We start from the raw sequence: 15,863 nt of genomic DNA on the forward strand, positions 1-15,863 counted from the left end.
TGGGAACATATCCTCTGTATATATGTGCATAAATTCATATGTGCATTTATACTCTATTTTTCAATTGACACACTATTTCACTTAAATCTGGCCTTAACAGCAAACATTATAGCACTAAAGTTAAGGGAAAAATAAAGAATAGAAACTAACCTTGAAAATGTGCTATAAATAATGTCATTAAATTTAGCTAGATTTTGGTCCTATTTTAGTCTGTGAGCCATGGACTTGCTCTTTGTTAAAAAAGGAGATAAATGAGAATACAGAATATCTCTTTCACCTGAACAGAAAGGTTAAAAGCTCATTAAAAATGGAATAACTTTCTCAGTGTGTGATTCCGATTTATTTCCTGCTACATATGTGACTACCGAAAAGCATCTTGGTACCATCAGTGGAATGGTTATATCACATGAGGAAAGAATGGATCAGGTGGCCTTTAAGGTTTCTTCCAGCTTGCTTTAACCACTTAAATTCACTCCCCTCCCCAATAACACCAGATTGTTTATCTTCCAGACTTTTAAAATACAATTATAAAATTGCGTTTTATGTGTATAAGTATCTATAGAAAATATTGCTATAGTATTTTTGTGCTATTATATGATATATTTGAATTTACATATGTGATATCTCACTGTTTACATATTTCTCATATTTTACTTTTACTTCCACTTACATATTTTAACTTCATACATTTTGGAGATTTTTTTCTATGACATAACATATGATTTAGCTCATTCTGAATGAGTTGCATAGTTTTCCAAACCTTGGATTATATCATCGTTTGTTTAACCATTCTTATTTATGGGAAATGTAGGGTTTTCTCGCACATTTTTTTTTTTTTTGCTGTTTAAACAGTTCTATAATTAACACTCTTATACATCCCTTAAATATAAACTTCAATATTTAAGAACAAATGTTAATATTTAGGATATCAATAAGTAGAATTACAAATGAAATGTGAAGAATCAGCAGTTATATTGTCAAACTGTGTCCCCAAAAAACCTGTGCCAGTTTATTCATCGACCAAGAGTGTAAGTTCCGGGTTCTCTAAACCTTAGTCACCACTTGATACTGAAGGGGGTGGAATTTGGTACCTCACAGTGTGCCTCTTTGGCATAAGGATTATTTTAGTCTGATTACTTAAGAAACTACAGACTCAGAGGAATCCCTGAAAACCAAAAACCTAGTAAAAACTTTATAAGAGATATTTACAGTTATAAGGGAAATTTCCATTTCCTTCTTTTTACCAGTAAGAAAGGGATGCCTCTAAATCTCTAGGAACTTACTTATGAAGAAGGCAGAGACTTGAGTCTACATAACAGCCTTGCCCTCATTTGCTGTGCAATTCCTGGTAATAATCTCCCCCAAATGGACTCTCCACCCGCAATACCTTTTTGTGTCTTTAGCTGACGATGATATTGAAAGTGATGGCTTCAGGCACTCTGGGGAGTTATTCAGCTTTTGTGGGCATCTTCCATGGATGCAAGAAACAAACGGGTTATCAAACTCTTTCTTGATTGTTTTTCTCCCGTTCACCTGTCTTTTTATAACAGGGGTATCTCAGCCAAGAACCCAGAAGGGTAGAGGCAAAATTATTTTTCCTCTCCTAATATTGTCAAACTTTACATTTTTACCCAACTAAGGTAAAAATCATATTTTACTCGTATTTGAATTTTCACTTCCGTCAAAATTACTATCACAGAGGGGCGCCGGGGTGGCTTAGTCGGTTGAGCGTCCGACTTTCGCTTAGGTCATGATCTCGCGGTTCGTGGGTTCGAGCCCCGCGTCGGGCTCTGTGCTGACTGCCAGCTCAGAGCCTGGAGCCTATTTCGGAGTCTGTGTCTCCCTCTCTCTGTGACCCTCCCCTTCTCACGCTGTCTTTCTCTCTCCTAGAAATAATAAAAATATTTAAATAAAAAAATTACTATCACAGAACATCTTTTCATAACATTTGCCCATTTGCATTTTATTTCACTGTGACTCCCTATACATATTCTTTACCTATTATATATACTCTAATGGGCTGTGTGTCTTTTTCTTTTTATTGGGCAGAAATTCTTCATGTATTTGGATACTACACCTTTCACTGTTATGAGATGCAAATCTTTTTCCCCAGAGTGGCAGACTGTTGATTGGCTAAAGAATCTTTCCTGACTTCCTTCTCCATTTTACTTCTCCTACTATAAGGGCTAAAGAAGACAGATTTGCTTGTCCAGCCCCTCTCTGCAACCAGGAATGGGCACGTTAAACACTGGGCCATTTGATGAAGAGGCCAATTTGATGAAGGGAGCTGGGACAAGCTTAGATCCTTGATGAATTTGAGCAGCCACATTTGCCTTGGGATCATCCACCACTAAATCTTTTGTGAAAATAATAAATGTCTAAATGTCCCAATGGTTTACACCACTGGGTCAGTCATACTGTATGTTGCTTGTAGCAAGCCCAGTGCACTCCCATTAATATACCATCCTGGCACAACTTTCCTTGTTTGTGCATTTTCAGTGATTGGTTTTTAACTGCCGGACTGGTTCTAGTGTGACTCACAGATATTCACGCCAAAGGCACCATGTCTAAAAGCCTAGAACATTTTTTATATGTCTAACTTATTTTGCACCTTATCCTCAACTTTTATCACTGAGCACATAAGAATTCAACATATTTTTTTGGATGCTGACTTCTATCCTTTTAATAAAACAGGTGAGTCTAGGCAAAGGAAATGTGGTTCTTTCACCCATGGCTTCCATAGCTCTTAGCTTTCCTGCCACAAAGTACCATTGTGTAAATCGCTGAATGAGAAAATAATCACAACTAGTTAAATCATTAGATTGGATTTATTGCATATTGTTTAGGATATTATCTCTTGCATAGTTTATATTCTAAACTATATTACAAACTGTAAAAGTATAGTTTATTATACTTTAAATATTCAAGCATTTCAATAGCTTTTCTCCTAATTTACATCGTTCTCTCCAAATCAGAGATCAATCTTCTCTTTCTCTTCTCTACTGCTTTCTTCTCATTTCAAAATTTGACTCTTAAGTCATATGTAAATATTTTATAACTTGTTCCAGCAGTACTACAGATGAAAAAACTTGAAAACCCTCCAGCTAAAGAAGCTTATTAATGCCGCTTAAAATAAAGTAAACATTATTATAATTAAGAATGCATAAGTACCAGGAATGAAGAAGCAAAAACAAAACAAAACAAAACAAAAAAACAGAGAAGCAGGCATGCGCACAGAGATCGCCTCGGGGGAGGATGCGGCAAATGGTTCAGGTTTGCTGCAAAGTTTGTATTTTATAGCTCACACAAAGCAAGGAAATGTGAACCCGGGCCTATGATAGTTGTGGGCAGGGTGGAAGATGAAATGTTCTGGGGCGTCTGGGTGGCTGTCAGTTAAGCGTCTGACTTCAGCTCAGGTAATGATCTCACGGTTGGTGGGTTCCAGCCCCACATCGGGCTCTGTGCTGACAGCTAGCTCAAAGCCTGGAGCCTGTTTCAGATTATGTGTGTTTCTCTCTCTTTCTGACCCTCCCCTGCTCATGCTGTCTCTCTCTCTCTCTCTCTCTCTCTCTCAGAAATGAAACAAAAAAAGAATTAAAAAGAAAATGAAATGTTCTTTATAAAAGCCGAGGAACTTGAAAGGATGCGTTATGAATCAGCTAGGAAAAAAAGTCAAAAAACTAGCAGGTGGATGATCAAGATGTTGCTTCCATTTTAGCTATGGGAGGAGGAAGAAACATCTCCACTAAAGAATATTACCCAGAAGCTGATTCTCATACAATCTGGAGACCAGAATTCACATCACCTGTCAGGATCAAACAAAACTCCAGTATACAACACCCCCTCCCAAAGTCACAAAATACACGTGGAAACAAGAGAGCATGAATAACATCAGCAGGGGGGGAAAATGGCAGAATCAGAACCACATACAATGCAGATATTGAGATGATCAGATTTAAAAAATAAACTGTATTTAAAATATTGAAAGAAAAAAAATAGTTTTGATGTGTTACAAAAGAAGAAATACTATAGAAATGCCCAGAAGGTTTGCAGAAGACAAGAGACATTTTTCCAAAGAAGACATACAGATGGCTCTAAGACACGTGAAAAGATGCTCAATATCACTCAACATCAGGGAAATACAAATCGAAACCACTATAAGACACCACCTCACACCTATCAGAAAGGCTAAAATTAACAACTCAGAAAACATCAGATGTTGACAGGGATGTGGAGAAAGGGGAACCCTCTTACACTGTTAGTGGGAATGCAAACTGGTGCAGTCATTTTGGAAAATAGTATGGAGGTTCCCCAAAAGGTTAAAAATAGAACTACTCTATGACCCAGCAATTGCACTACTAGTTATTTACTCAAAGGATACAAAAATACAGATTCAAAGGGGTACATGCGTCACAATGTTTATAGCAGCATTATAACAATACTCAAACTATAAAAAGAGCCCAAGTGCCCATCAACTGATGAATGGATAAAGATATGGTATGTATATACAATGGAATATTACTCAGCCATCAAAAACTGAAATCTTGTGTTTGTAACAATGCAGATAGAATTAGAGTGTATTATACTAAGTGAAATAAGTGAGCCAGAAAAAGACAAATACCATATGCCGTCACTCAAATGTGGAATTTAGGAAACAAAACAGATGACCATATGGGATGGTGGGGGGGAAGATAGAGGGAAGCAAACTATAAGAGACTGTTAACAATAAAGAACAAACTGACAACTAATGGAGGGAGGTGGGTGGGGGAGGGGCTAAATGAGTGATGAGTATTAAGGGGGGCACTTGTGATGAGCACCGGGTGTTATATGTAAGGTGAATCACTAAATTCTACTCCTGAGACAAACAAACAAACAAACAAGAAATACCCAGAAGTTTTGAAGAAGAACCAAACAGAACTTCTAGATGTGCTAAATATAATCATCAAGATCAGAAATACAATGGATAGGTGAAATAGCATATTAAACATAGCTAAACACAGAATACACCAGAAGCTAAATCTGAAGAAACTACACAGAATGAAGCCTGGAAACACAGGAGAAAGAAATTTTAAAAAGGTTAAGAGACATGAGAGTAAAGTGAGAAGTTACAATGCACTTCTAATTGAGTTTCAGAAAAACCTAATAGAGATGACAGGAGAGAGGCAATCTTCAGAGAGATAATGACTAAGAAAATTCTAAATTTAATGAGAAACACTGGTATTCAAACCATGAAGTCATAAATTTTCCAAAATGGCAGAATAATAACATGAAAACGCCACCCCAAACATACTGTGGTGAAACTTCAGATCACTAAAGACAAAGGGATCTTGAAACCAAGATCTTCCCCGTTTATTAATTTGGAAAGTTGTCTGACTGCTTTAATTGAGTTCAATATTAAAATTTTTAAGCAAGACAGGAGGCTTATTATTCTCTTATATTAACATCCGAGCTGATAATGGTTCAGTATAGCAGAGTAACTTTACCATGTAAGACAACGTACAAGCTTCGTTGCTTCCATTGTTTGGTCTGCTATGTCTGCTATGTTCCAGGAACACTGCTTATCAGAGTGAACTCACTACCACAAGTTCCCAGAGTAGTCTATTGAGAAGGGTAAGCATGGATGAGGAGGGCCCTTCGTTTTCATTTAAGAACAAAGTCTAGGGTGATTGCATACACCTTTTCTTTCACTAGCCAGCACTTAGTCATAAGGTCACATCTACTTGTACAGATGCTAAGAAATTAAGTCGCTAGCTGAATGGGCATGTGCTTTGCTAAAACTCAGGGAATTCCACTATGAAAAAGAAGCCATGGCAATGAATATGGGGGGTGCAATGAACAATCACTGAAATGACCAGCAAAACTATCTTTTGATAATATGGGAAATAAAAACATTTTAAGATGAACAAAAAAATGAAAATTGACTACCAGTAGTCTCTCATTAAAGGAATATCCAAGGGGTGTATTCCAGGAGAAATGAAAATGATACCAGAAGATACTGTAAGGAAAGAAATACCAAATATGGAGCAAGTCTTACCACATATCAATTTATAATAAATAATAATAAGAAGTCTAATTTGTGATGTTAAAAAAGTACTAAAATACCAGAAAGCAACAGCACATAAATTATAAAAAGGATGATCTAAGAGAAAAAAATTCCAAGAATATTGTGTTGATTGAAATAAGGGTAGAAATACTGATTCATTTTTGAATTAGTCAAGTTAAATACATTTGTTAAAATCTCTTCGTTAACTACTGAAAAAAAAGCTGTAGAGAGTATAATTTCCAAATTAGTGGAGAATAACAACAAAAAACCAAAAAGTAGTTAAAACCTCAACAACCCAAGAAATCCACACATATATCATGTGGAACAAATAGAAAGCAAAAATTGCGGTGATAGATGGATATAGGAATATTTACCCACAGAGGTTAATGATCACAAACAATATAATAGACTAAACTCTAAAAAGAAAGATTACAAAACCAAATGAAAAACAAAATCCAGTCATATGCTATTTAAAGAGAACACATCTTAAACATAAAGACATGTGGAAAGGCTGAAACTGGAGAAAATGGTTCTGGAGAAAATATATACCAGGAAAATAATTCAAGCGAGAAATGTGGATACAGCAAGTTCTCAATTTTTTGCACACTATAACACAAACTCAGGATATACAATGCAGAATTACAAACAACATTTGACAGATGGACATTAAAGTAGAAGACTGTAAACATCTATATCACTAATTGAAAGATAAAGAAATGCAGACAAAGGAGATTCTAACAACACAATTTATAATTTGATTTACTGGATATTTGTACTTAGAATTCTGAACTCCACAATTAGAAAATGCACATTCTCCTAAAGCGTACATGGAAGATCTGTAAAACCTGACAAAACGCCACAAAGCAAATCAACAAATGTCAAAAAATTGGTACTATATAGACTATTTCCCATGATAAAATGCAATAAAATTAACACAACAATAAGAAAAATGTGAAAACTGTACATACAAGTAGAAATTTAAAAAGACACTTCTAAATAAACCATGGCTAAAAGAGGAATAAAAAGCAACATAAAGGATGATAGCTCACAGAAATATTAAGTCTCACTACACTGTAATTAAAATGTATAGACAATAAAAGTCCCATAAACAGCAATAAGCAAGCCATAGACCATGAAATGATACTTGCAAACCATTTCACTAATAAAAGATTAGTGTCCAGGATACAGAAAACCTCTTGGATACTAATAAGCAAAAAATCTGTACAACAAACTCCCCATAAAGTTTATAAACATGTATTTATATAGAAAGAAATCTGGGGTGCCTGGGTGGCTCAGTCAGTTGAGTGTCCAACTCCTGATTTCGGCTCAGGTCATGCTCTCACATTTGTGGGACCGAGCCCCGTGTCTGACTCTGCACTGAGTGTGGAGCCTCCTTGAGATTCTCTCCCGCTCTCTCTGTCCCTCCACTGCTGGTGCCCTCCCCCCTCTCAAAACAAACAAACATTAAAAAGAAAAAAAGGAATCTGAATGGCTCATACACAAATGAAAAACTGCCCATATGGCTAACAGAGAGGGAAAGTCTTATTTCAAATAAGAGTCACACAGGATTTTACAGTCATCGGATAAGCAAAAATTCTCATGTTTGGACACATTAGACAGTGCTGGTGAGATGCAGGAAGACCAGAACTCTTCTAGGTTTTGTGGGAAAAGATCCTGGGACCTCCACCCAGAAAGGCAATTAGCAGTTTCTTCATGAAGCTGAAGGTACACCCTCCTTATTCTCCAACAAATATGATTGTGTTATTGTTAAGAGCTCTCAACTTATGTTTGCAGAGACATACAGAGGACGCTCAGTAGGGGAAAAAAAAAAACCTCCACTGTGGTGGGTCAATAAACTGTAGTTAATATAATGGAATAATTTGCATTACCCTTGATAAAGTTCAAATACATAATTTTGGTTTAAAAAAAGAAAAAGCAAGCTACACACAGTTGAAAATAAATCTGCATTTTCAATTCCAAGATTAAACTAAAGACACTCCTTACATTTAAGTTTATGTATTTATTTTGAGTGAGAGAGAGAGAATGAGCAGGGGAGAGGCAGAGAGAGACGGGAGCAGAGGATATGAAGTGGCCGCTGTGCTGACAGCACAGCGGGGTTTGAACTCATGAACCTTGAACTCATGATCTGAGCCAAAGTCAGACGCTTATCCAACTGAGCCACCAGGCCCCTCATTTGATTTAAGTTTTGTAATGCACAGATAGTTATATACATTTTTTTCTTGTTTATTCCTCATAACATCAAAGAAGTGGTGCTATTTGACATATAAGGAAATGGAGATTCACCATGGTTCAAAGACTTGCCTAGCCTTTTTGTTGTTGTTGTTAAAGTTTATTTATTTATTTTGAGGTGGGGGTAGGGACAGAGAGAGAGAGAGAGAGGGAGAGAAGAATCCCAACACTGGGCTTGAACACACTACTGTGAGACCATGACCTGAGCTGAAACCAAGAGTCAGACACTTAACCGAGTCACCCAGGTGCCCCAAGATTTTCCCAGTCTTATGATTTAAACTTAATGCTTTTACCATCACTCCACATTTGCTTCTTTGGGATAAAGAGTCTCCTGTTCAAAAAAAAAAAAAAAAGGATTTGGGCTCTACATCTGCACTTGAAAGAATGTTCTCTATGCCAAAGGTAAAGGAGAAACTGCTGGGATACATTTCAGATACGTTCAGCAGGTTCTCTTCCCTCTTGTTCGGTTCAGGAAATGTGGCGCACAGATGAAGGAAAAGCATGGCGGTGGGGCCACCCGGAGCGAGCCTGCCCGCTGGGAGCCAGTGGTCCGCCGCACGCATGCGTGATCTCCCGCACGCATGTGGGCGGGGTGCCTCCTCTGGCAGAGCATCTGCAAGGGCTGCTGGGGTGTCAGAATAGTCCTCCTGCGAGGCCTGGATTTCTTTCTTTGTCCTTCTCCTCCCTGCTTTCTTTGTCTTGATCCATGAGCCACTTCCTAACGGTAGACCAACTATATATATAGCATTATCACCTCAAGGAAACGCTGATAACCCCAGTGTAGGAGGTTAGACATAAAATGAGCACTTAAACACATTAAATGGAAAGAGATGCATCATGGCAAATCCAAAGACCCAGATGGTGCAAATTACATACATTTTATAGTTTACAAATATGTTTTCTTTCTCTCCCTCCTTACTTCCTCCTCCTCCTCCCTCACCCGCACCCTGGCCAATCTCCCTCTCTCTCCTTTTTTGCAGTACTTTCCCATCAGCGGTGGGGAACTTCATGTTCAGAGAGGGTGTTTTTCCTGGTGAATTCTCCTCATGTCTCAATAGTAGTGCAGAATGGGCAAAGGGAGGGTGTGCGTGCAAATCTTAAAGTTACAAGCAGAGGGCCAATCTTTGAAACATTCACACTGAAAATAAACCACAGGAGTTTAAAGGGGAGATTTCGAAATGTGAAACCATTTGAGACATAAAGTATGCTATAGACGTTAAAGAAGGTCATCTGTAGGAGTCGCGGAGACCTGGATTTGAAGAGAAAGTGTGTTCTTCAGGCAAGTTTCTTAACATCTCTGTGTTCAGTTTGCTCACAGAATTAAGTATATGCTTCTGAGCACAGTGGCAAGCACATAGTAGACACACAACGAACGATAGCTATAAATATTGCTCAAGAGCAGTTAAGTCTAAACGAGGCCAGACTTACTGGTGGGCCTGCTGGTCCCAGAGTCCCTGTATTGACCTCAGAACAGGAGCAGGAATGTGGTAGCTCTGGGCAGGTCTCCTCATCCCTCTGAAGAGAAAAAAAAAAAAAAAATAGCATAGCTGTTAACAAGACCGTCAATACAAATGGCTTTATGGGTCAAAGAGAACACTTTGATTTAAGACACTTAAAAAACACTTTTAATTGAACATTGGTGTGGAAAGGCAAAGAATATCCTCTCCTGCTCACAAAATATTTTCCTTAAAGAAAAATGACTGAGTGTCTCGTGCGTCATTGATCATCACCCTTAACCAAAGGGTGTTGATCAAATGAGCTTGGGAATGCAGGTGAAGAAAGACAGAAGTGGGTACAGAAAAAATTCCTGGTTACTATTGCCTTCAGTTTGAGTAGGATTACTATGAACTACAGGTTTTGAAATTTTTCTTTTTTCTATTTCAGAGGATATTTTTTCCATTCTGAAGGATAAAAAAAAAAAAATGTGTTGAGGTAGTCCATTGGAGCTGCATCTACGCTAAAACACACAGAACAAAATAAAAACAGTGCTTAAATGCATTGTCGATTCCACGCAGCAACTTTAATTATGACTCACATTCTGTAGTTGAAAGTAAGGAAACATCAGAGCATCAATCTAAAGCTTTGGCACAGGGGCTCATTCTTCTTCTCTTGCACAATTTTGTTGCCACAGGACATTAAAAATAGATTATGAATGTCCGGTTGAACATCTCTGGATGAGTTACTGGAGTATGAAGACAGAGTGCCTGCTAACAGCTATCAAACAATTTGTGAATACCGTATTTGAAGTACCAGCCAGGAAAGAGTCTGCACTGGGATGAGAAACTATAGAACTTCATAGGCTTCACCAGTCCCATTGGACAAAGAGAAAATAAGCATCATTATTGAAGACTCTGGGGGAAAATGAGGCTGGAACTGAATAGAGCACAGATGATAATTAAGTGATCAAGTTGAAAATAATCTCAGTCTCTCAAATGTTCACAATAGAAACCCAAAAAAGGTTGAGCAGAGTGTCTACATATGCTGTATATACTTTTCGTTAGTCAAAGCTTTCAGCTCGTTACAGGAAACCTGCCTGCTAACACATCTGGCCTGATATGAGGGCATCTAGAGTAAAATACAAACTGAAGTATCCAGAAAGAGGCCCCAAACAAGGTCGACACCAGGCCTCCTGTGACCAGAGGCCCAACAATGGTTTTGCTACTGATGTGACTATACCTCCATCCATGCCTCCCTATCATGGGACTGGAGTATCTTCAGTGATAGAAATGAAAAGAAAAGCTCTCATCAGACCTGAGTCCTTCCTAGGTAACGTGGTGACTGCATTTTGCTAGATACAGCATAGGATTCTGAGGGTTTCTGCTTCCAATTTCCAATCCATCTGTGCTTAAGCATAATATCACAGTGTCTGATTTAATACTTCACCAGAGTTAACTTGGAAATTAATTTTGATGGAGAACGAGTAAGTTACAGCAAACTCTTGTTTTATTAATTTTTAAATGTTTATTTATTTTTGAGAGAGAGACAGAGTGTGAGTAGGGGAGGGGCAGAGAGAAAGGGAGATACAGAATCCTAAGCAGGCTCCAGGCTCTGAGCTGTCAGCCTAGAGCTGGATGTGGGGCTCAAACCCATGAACCGCAAGATCATGACCTGAGCCAAAGTCGAACACTCAACCAACTGAGCCGCCCAGGTGTCCCATCAGTTAACTCTTGAACAACATGGGTTTGAACTGCACTGGTCCACTTACTTGTGGATTTTTTTTTCAATACATGCAATGTAATGCTGTAAATATATTTTCTCTTCCTTTTGATTGTCTTAATAACATCTTTTTTCTAGCTTACTTTACTATAAGAATACAGTATATACCACATATAACATACAAAATATATGTGTTAACCAACTGTTTATGTTATCAATAAGGCTAGTGGTAGTTAAGTTTTGGGAGGGTCCAAAGTCATAGGCAGATGTTTCCCTGAGTGGGGAGGGGAGCTGGTGCCTCTAACTCTCACACCGTTCAAGGGCCAACTGTATTTCCTTCTCAAACACAGTCACCATGAATGTAAAGTCTGTAACAGATGTGATCTGGAGGAAGGTGTTAAAAAGGCTAATCTCTAGACTTTATGAAGGTTACTCCATGCACATTCTCCAAGTTTAATTACTATGACACGACTATTATGCAACAATCACAGGGTCATCGATTTCAGCTCGCTGTCCCCAAGGATCCTAAAATGTGAATCTGTTTCTATACCTACATGTATAACCCCATGAATCATACTTGGTACTAATAGTGTGAAAAAATTTGATTTTCTAGAAGCATTGCATACGTTCAACAGATTATGACCACAATTTCAGAACTGTGCGTCAAGATTCCCTGGGGCACCTTAGCAAACTCACAGGGGCACTGGGAATGTTTTTTTAAATTCAAGAGAAATAGCAATATTTAGCACCCACTGGACTTCATATGAACAATAGCTCAAGGTAGCTCATAGTCTTAACGTTAGATATTGAAATACTGTTTTTGATGATGTCATATACTTGCAAATCTGAGGTTTTGGCAGTTGCTCTGATGGAAAGCAAGTACCATGGGAAACATCATGTAGAAAAAGAAATGAAGGTGGTGACATCCAATGAGATTCCAACGTATGAAAAATCATGCACTCCCAATAGGCATGTACATCCCATTAGGGGGTAACTGTGGTTATTTAAGAATGAAATAAAAATACCATTTTTTGCTTTCAATTCATGTTTATTATTTTTTCATATGGCTACTGAGTTTAGAGCATCAATGTTTAGGATTTTGGGCCCTAATTCCTTCATGTACAGAATTCTTAGGCATTTCTTTTGGCTTAGAGGTGCCATGAACAAAATGATTGCAATGCTGAAAGTTTTGCAAACCAGAAGATTTGAGAACCTCTGGACTACGTGTAAATGTTACCCCCGGAGCTGCGCAGTTCCCATTATGTATGTCAGTGTGTCCTTCTGATGTCAGACCCGCCTCCTTCTCAACCTCTTCAGATTTTCACTATCATCACAATGAATTATCTGGTTACTAATGTTATAAAATCACATTTAATTTTAGAAAATTAAATATAGCTTTAGAACTTTTCAATAAAGAACAAACCTACTAATAAAAAGAATTCTTACCAGGCCTGGAAGTTCACAGCATTTGTCTTTATTGGCCCATGAAGTGGAACAAATAATATCAAACATCTGTAACTGGAACTGCAATTTAAAACAGAATTGTCATTGAATTAAAAGTAGACATACTATGTCTAGAATTATGATTTCCTATTCTGCATCACATAATAGAACACTGATACGTTTGTAATGTAACATTACAGTAAATAAATAAGAAAGTCATTCCAAAATATAAAACTAACTTTGTTCCTCAAGCACATAGTGATTTAAGATTTTGTGTATAATTACTCCATCCAGCCTCCAAACTCCCTTATTTATCACAACTTCGCCTCTCATCTCCACCCAAAGAAGCTTAGCACCTCTGTTAAAAGTTGCCCGGTACCGCCCTCATGGTTATGACCATTGGCTCTGTAATCCTACAACATTCCACATGTTTCTTTTACAGCATATAACCCACTATACAGTATGATTATTTATATCACTCTTCCTTAGACTGTGAGCTCTTCAATGGACAGAGAACCACTAATTCATCTTTGTGTCCCCATCATAAAATGGGGTATATAGTAGGTATTCACAAAGCCTTGTCAGATTAATTCTGACTTTAATCGCTTATGCATACATTCAACACATTTTTCTTTAGTGTGTAATGCAAGCCAGATACTACATCAGCCTTTAGAATATGAAAATGAACATAATCAAAATCCTGTCTTGAAAGATCTTAGCGGGAGTGAGAGTTAGGGACATGAATACTGTTTACAACATTGTAAGTGTCATTACAAATTCACAACAGGTATTGTGAGAATCTGTGCTAAGTCTATTTTTATTTAAGCCATTGATCATGCCATAAATATTTAGGCTTGTTCTACTCACGTATGTTGGTGAAACTCAGTGTACATTTTGAAATATACAGAAATATCACTCAAATACTATTAAGGGCTAACATTAGCTTCATGACCCAATCACTTCTAGTATTATATTTCTTCCTATATTATTTTCGAGTATGAAAAGTGTTACCAATTACAGAGCTGGGAGAAGGATGAAATCTTTTCATTTTAACATATACAACCTTCCTTTGGTGAGTGGTGTTTTCAGCAAGTGCTAGAAACTCTTTTGGTTCCTTATTTTCTCCCAAAGGATACAACTTGTCTCTGTCAGGGGGTCCTCTGGATGAAATGAGAATGCCCGGGAAGACAGTACTATGAAACAGGTTACTAACAATGCATGCAGCATCGCAGAAGAGCCTGCTCTATCTGACAATAAAGAAAATAAAATAAGGCTTTCTCTTGTAATACCTAAGAATGGTGCCTTGCTGCAAATATCCTTTCCCAAGTGCGTTTTGCAAGATTAATACAATAAAGCTTAAATTTTGAAAGCAGATCAATGAATCAAAGCATCACAGGGATTTTTTTGTTTGTTTGCTTCCATATACAACTATCACATTGTCTGAAGACATATGTGCATGGCTCGCTGCCCATTTTTCTCCATATTAAAAAAAATTCCCAATGGGTATGATATCTGAGTCTGTGGAGGGCAGCCATACAACAAAATAATGATCATTTTAAAATTTGGCTTTTAAAGTTTTCAACCCAAGAAAAAATTGTTTTTTGGGGGGGACGCCTGGATGGCTCAGTAGGTTAAGCGTCCGACTTCAGCTCAGGTCATGAGCTCATGGTTCGTGGGTTGGAGCCTCGTGTCGGGCTCTGTGCTGACAGCTAGCTAGCTCATAGTCTGGAGCCTGCTTTGGATTCTGTAACTCCCTCTCTCTCTGACCCTCCCCTGCTCACGCTGTCTCTCTCACAGAAATAAATAAAACATTTTAAAAAATTCTTTAAAAAAAAGAAAAAATAGGTTTTTAAAATTAAAACATTTTTAAGGAACACAGATGCTGATTTTTATGCAGAATAGCAGCAAAGATAGTGCAAGGACCATAGGCGTTGGGAGGCTTTGGAGCCACATTGCCTGGGGGTAGTCCTTGAATCCCTCACAAAGTCATTTTGAATGAATTATGTAATGTGTTCAAGTCTCAAGTTTCCTTATCTGTAAAGTTAGTGTAATAATAGGAGCTGTTTCATTATAGCTAGACATTAGTGTAATAATAATAGCTATAACAATAAAGTGAGTTCCCACCAGCAGTGCAGCCACTCTGGAAAACAATATGGAGGTTCCTCAAAAAATTAAAAATAGAGCTACCTTACGACCCAGCAATTGCATTAGGAGGTATTCTCCAAAGAAAAGCAGTACTATCAATAGCCAGATTATGGGAAGAGCCCAAATGTCCATCGACTAATGAATGGATAAAGAAGATGTGGTGTATAATAAACAATGGGGTATTACTCGGCGATCAAAAAGAATGAAATCTTGACATTTGCAACAACGTGGATGGAACTAGAGTGTATTAGGCTAAGAGAAATAAGTCAGTTAGAGAAAGACAAATAGCTCTAGGATTTTACTCATATGTGAAATTTAAGAAGCAAAACAGATGAACATAAAGGAAGTGAAGTAAAAATAATGTAAAGACAGAGAGGGAGATATAAGAGACTTTTAAATACAGAGAATAAACTGAAGTTTGCTGGAGGGGTGTTGGGAGGGGGGATTGGGCTAAATGGATGCTGGGCATTAAAGAAGGCATTTGTTGGGATGAGCACTGGGTGTTATATGTAAGTGATGAATCACTAAATTCTATTCCTGAAATCATTACTACACTATACATACACTAACTTAGATTTAAATAAAATTTAAAAAAATAGTAACATGAGTTAATGTAGGGAAATATTTATAACAGTGCCTAGAATACAGTTATTATAAATAATACATATTATTTTAATGGTGCATGTACAGCCCTTTCTTAATGGAATTCTTTAAGGTGCAGGAGTCTATAATACAAAGGCCAAAAGGGCAGAATCAAAATGAAAGTGGTCTTATTGAGGGCAGAAATAGTACAGTAATCTGTTTCTACAATAATCATATCTGTTTA

At 37.5% G+C, this 15,863-nt stretch overlaps 1 protein-coding gene across 1 annotated transcript in view; it reads right to left on the reverse strand.

Moving 5' to 3' along the window:
- The window catches only part of COL14A1 (collagen type XIV alpha 1 chain), a 203,667-nt gene that overhangs the window by 57,545 nt on the left and 130,259 nt on the right, over nt 1–15,863 (reverse strand). Inside the window, exons 34-35 of the mRNA XM_077764526.1 lie at nt 12,896–12,973; nt 9,722–9,808 (exon numbers count right to left, since the gene is read on the reverse strand). Of these exons, the coding sequence (XP_077620652.1) occupies nt 9,722–9,808; nt 12,896–12,973 (165 nt within the window). The remainder of the gene's footprint in view (nt 1–9,721; nt 9,809–12,895; nt 12,974–15,863) is intronic.

The sequence above is a fragment of the Crocuta crocuta genome, unplaced genomic scaffold (genome assembly GCF_008692635.1).
Source record: "Crocuta crocuta isolate KB4526 unplaced genomic scaffold, BGI_CrCroc_1.0 scaffold260, whole genome shotgun sequence".
In the NCBI taxonomy this organism is placed as follows: Eukaryota; Metazoa; Chordata; class Mammalia; order Carnivora; family Hyaenidae; genus Crocuta; species Crocuta crocuta.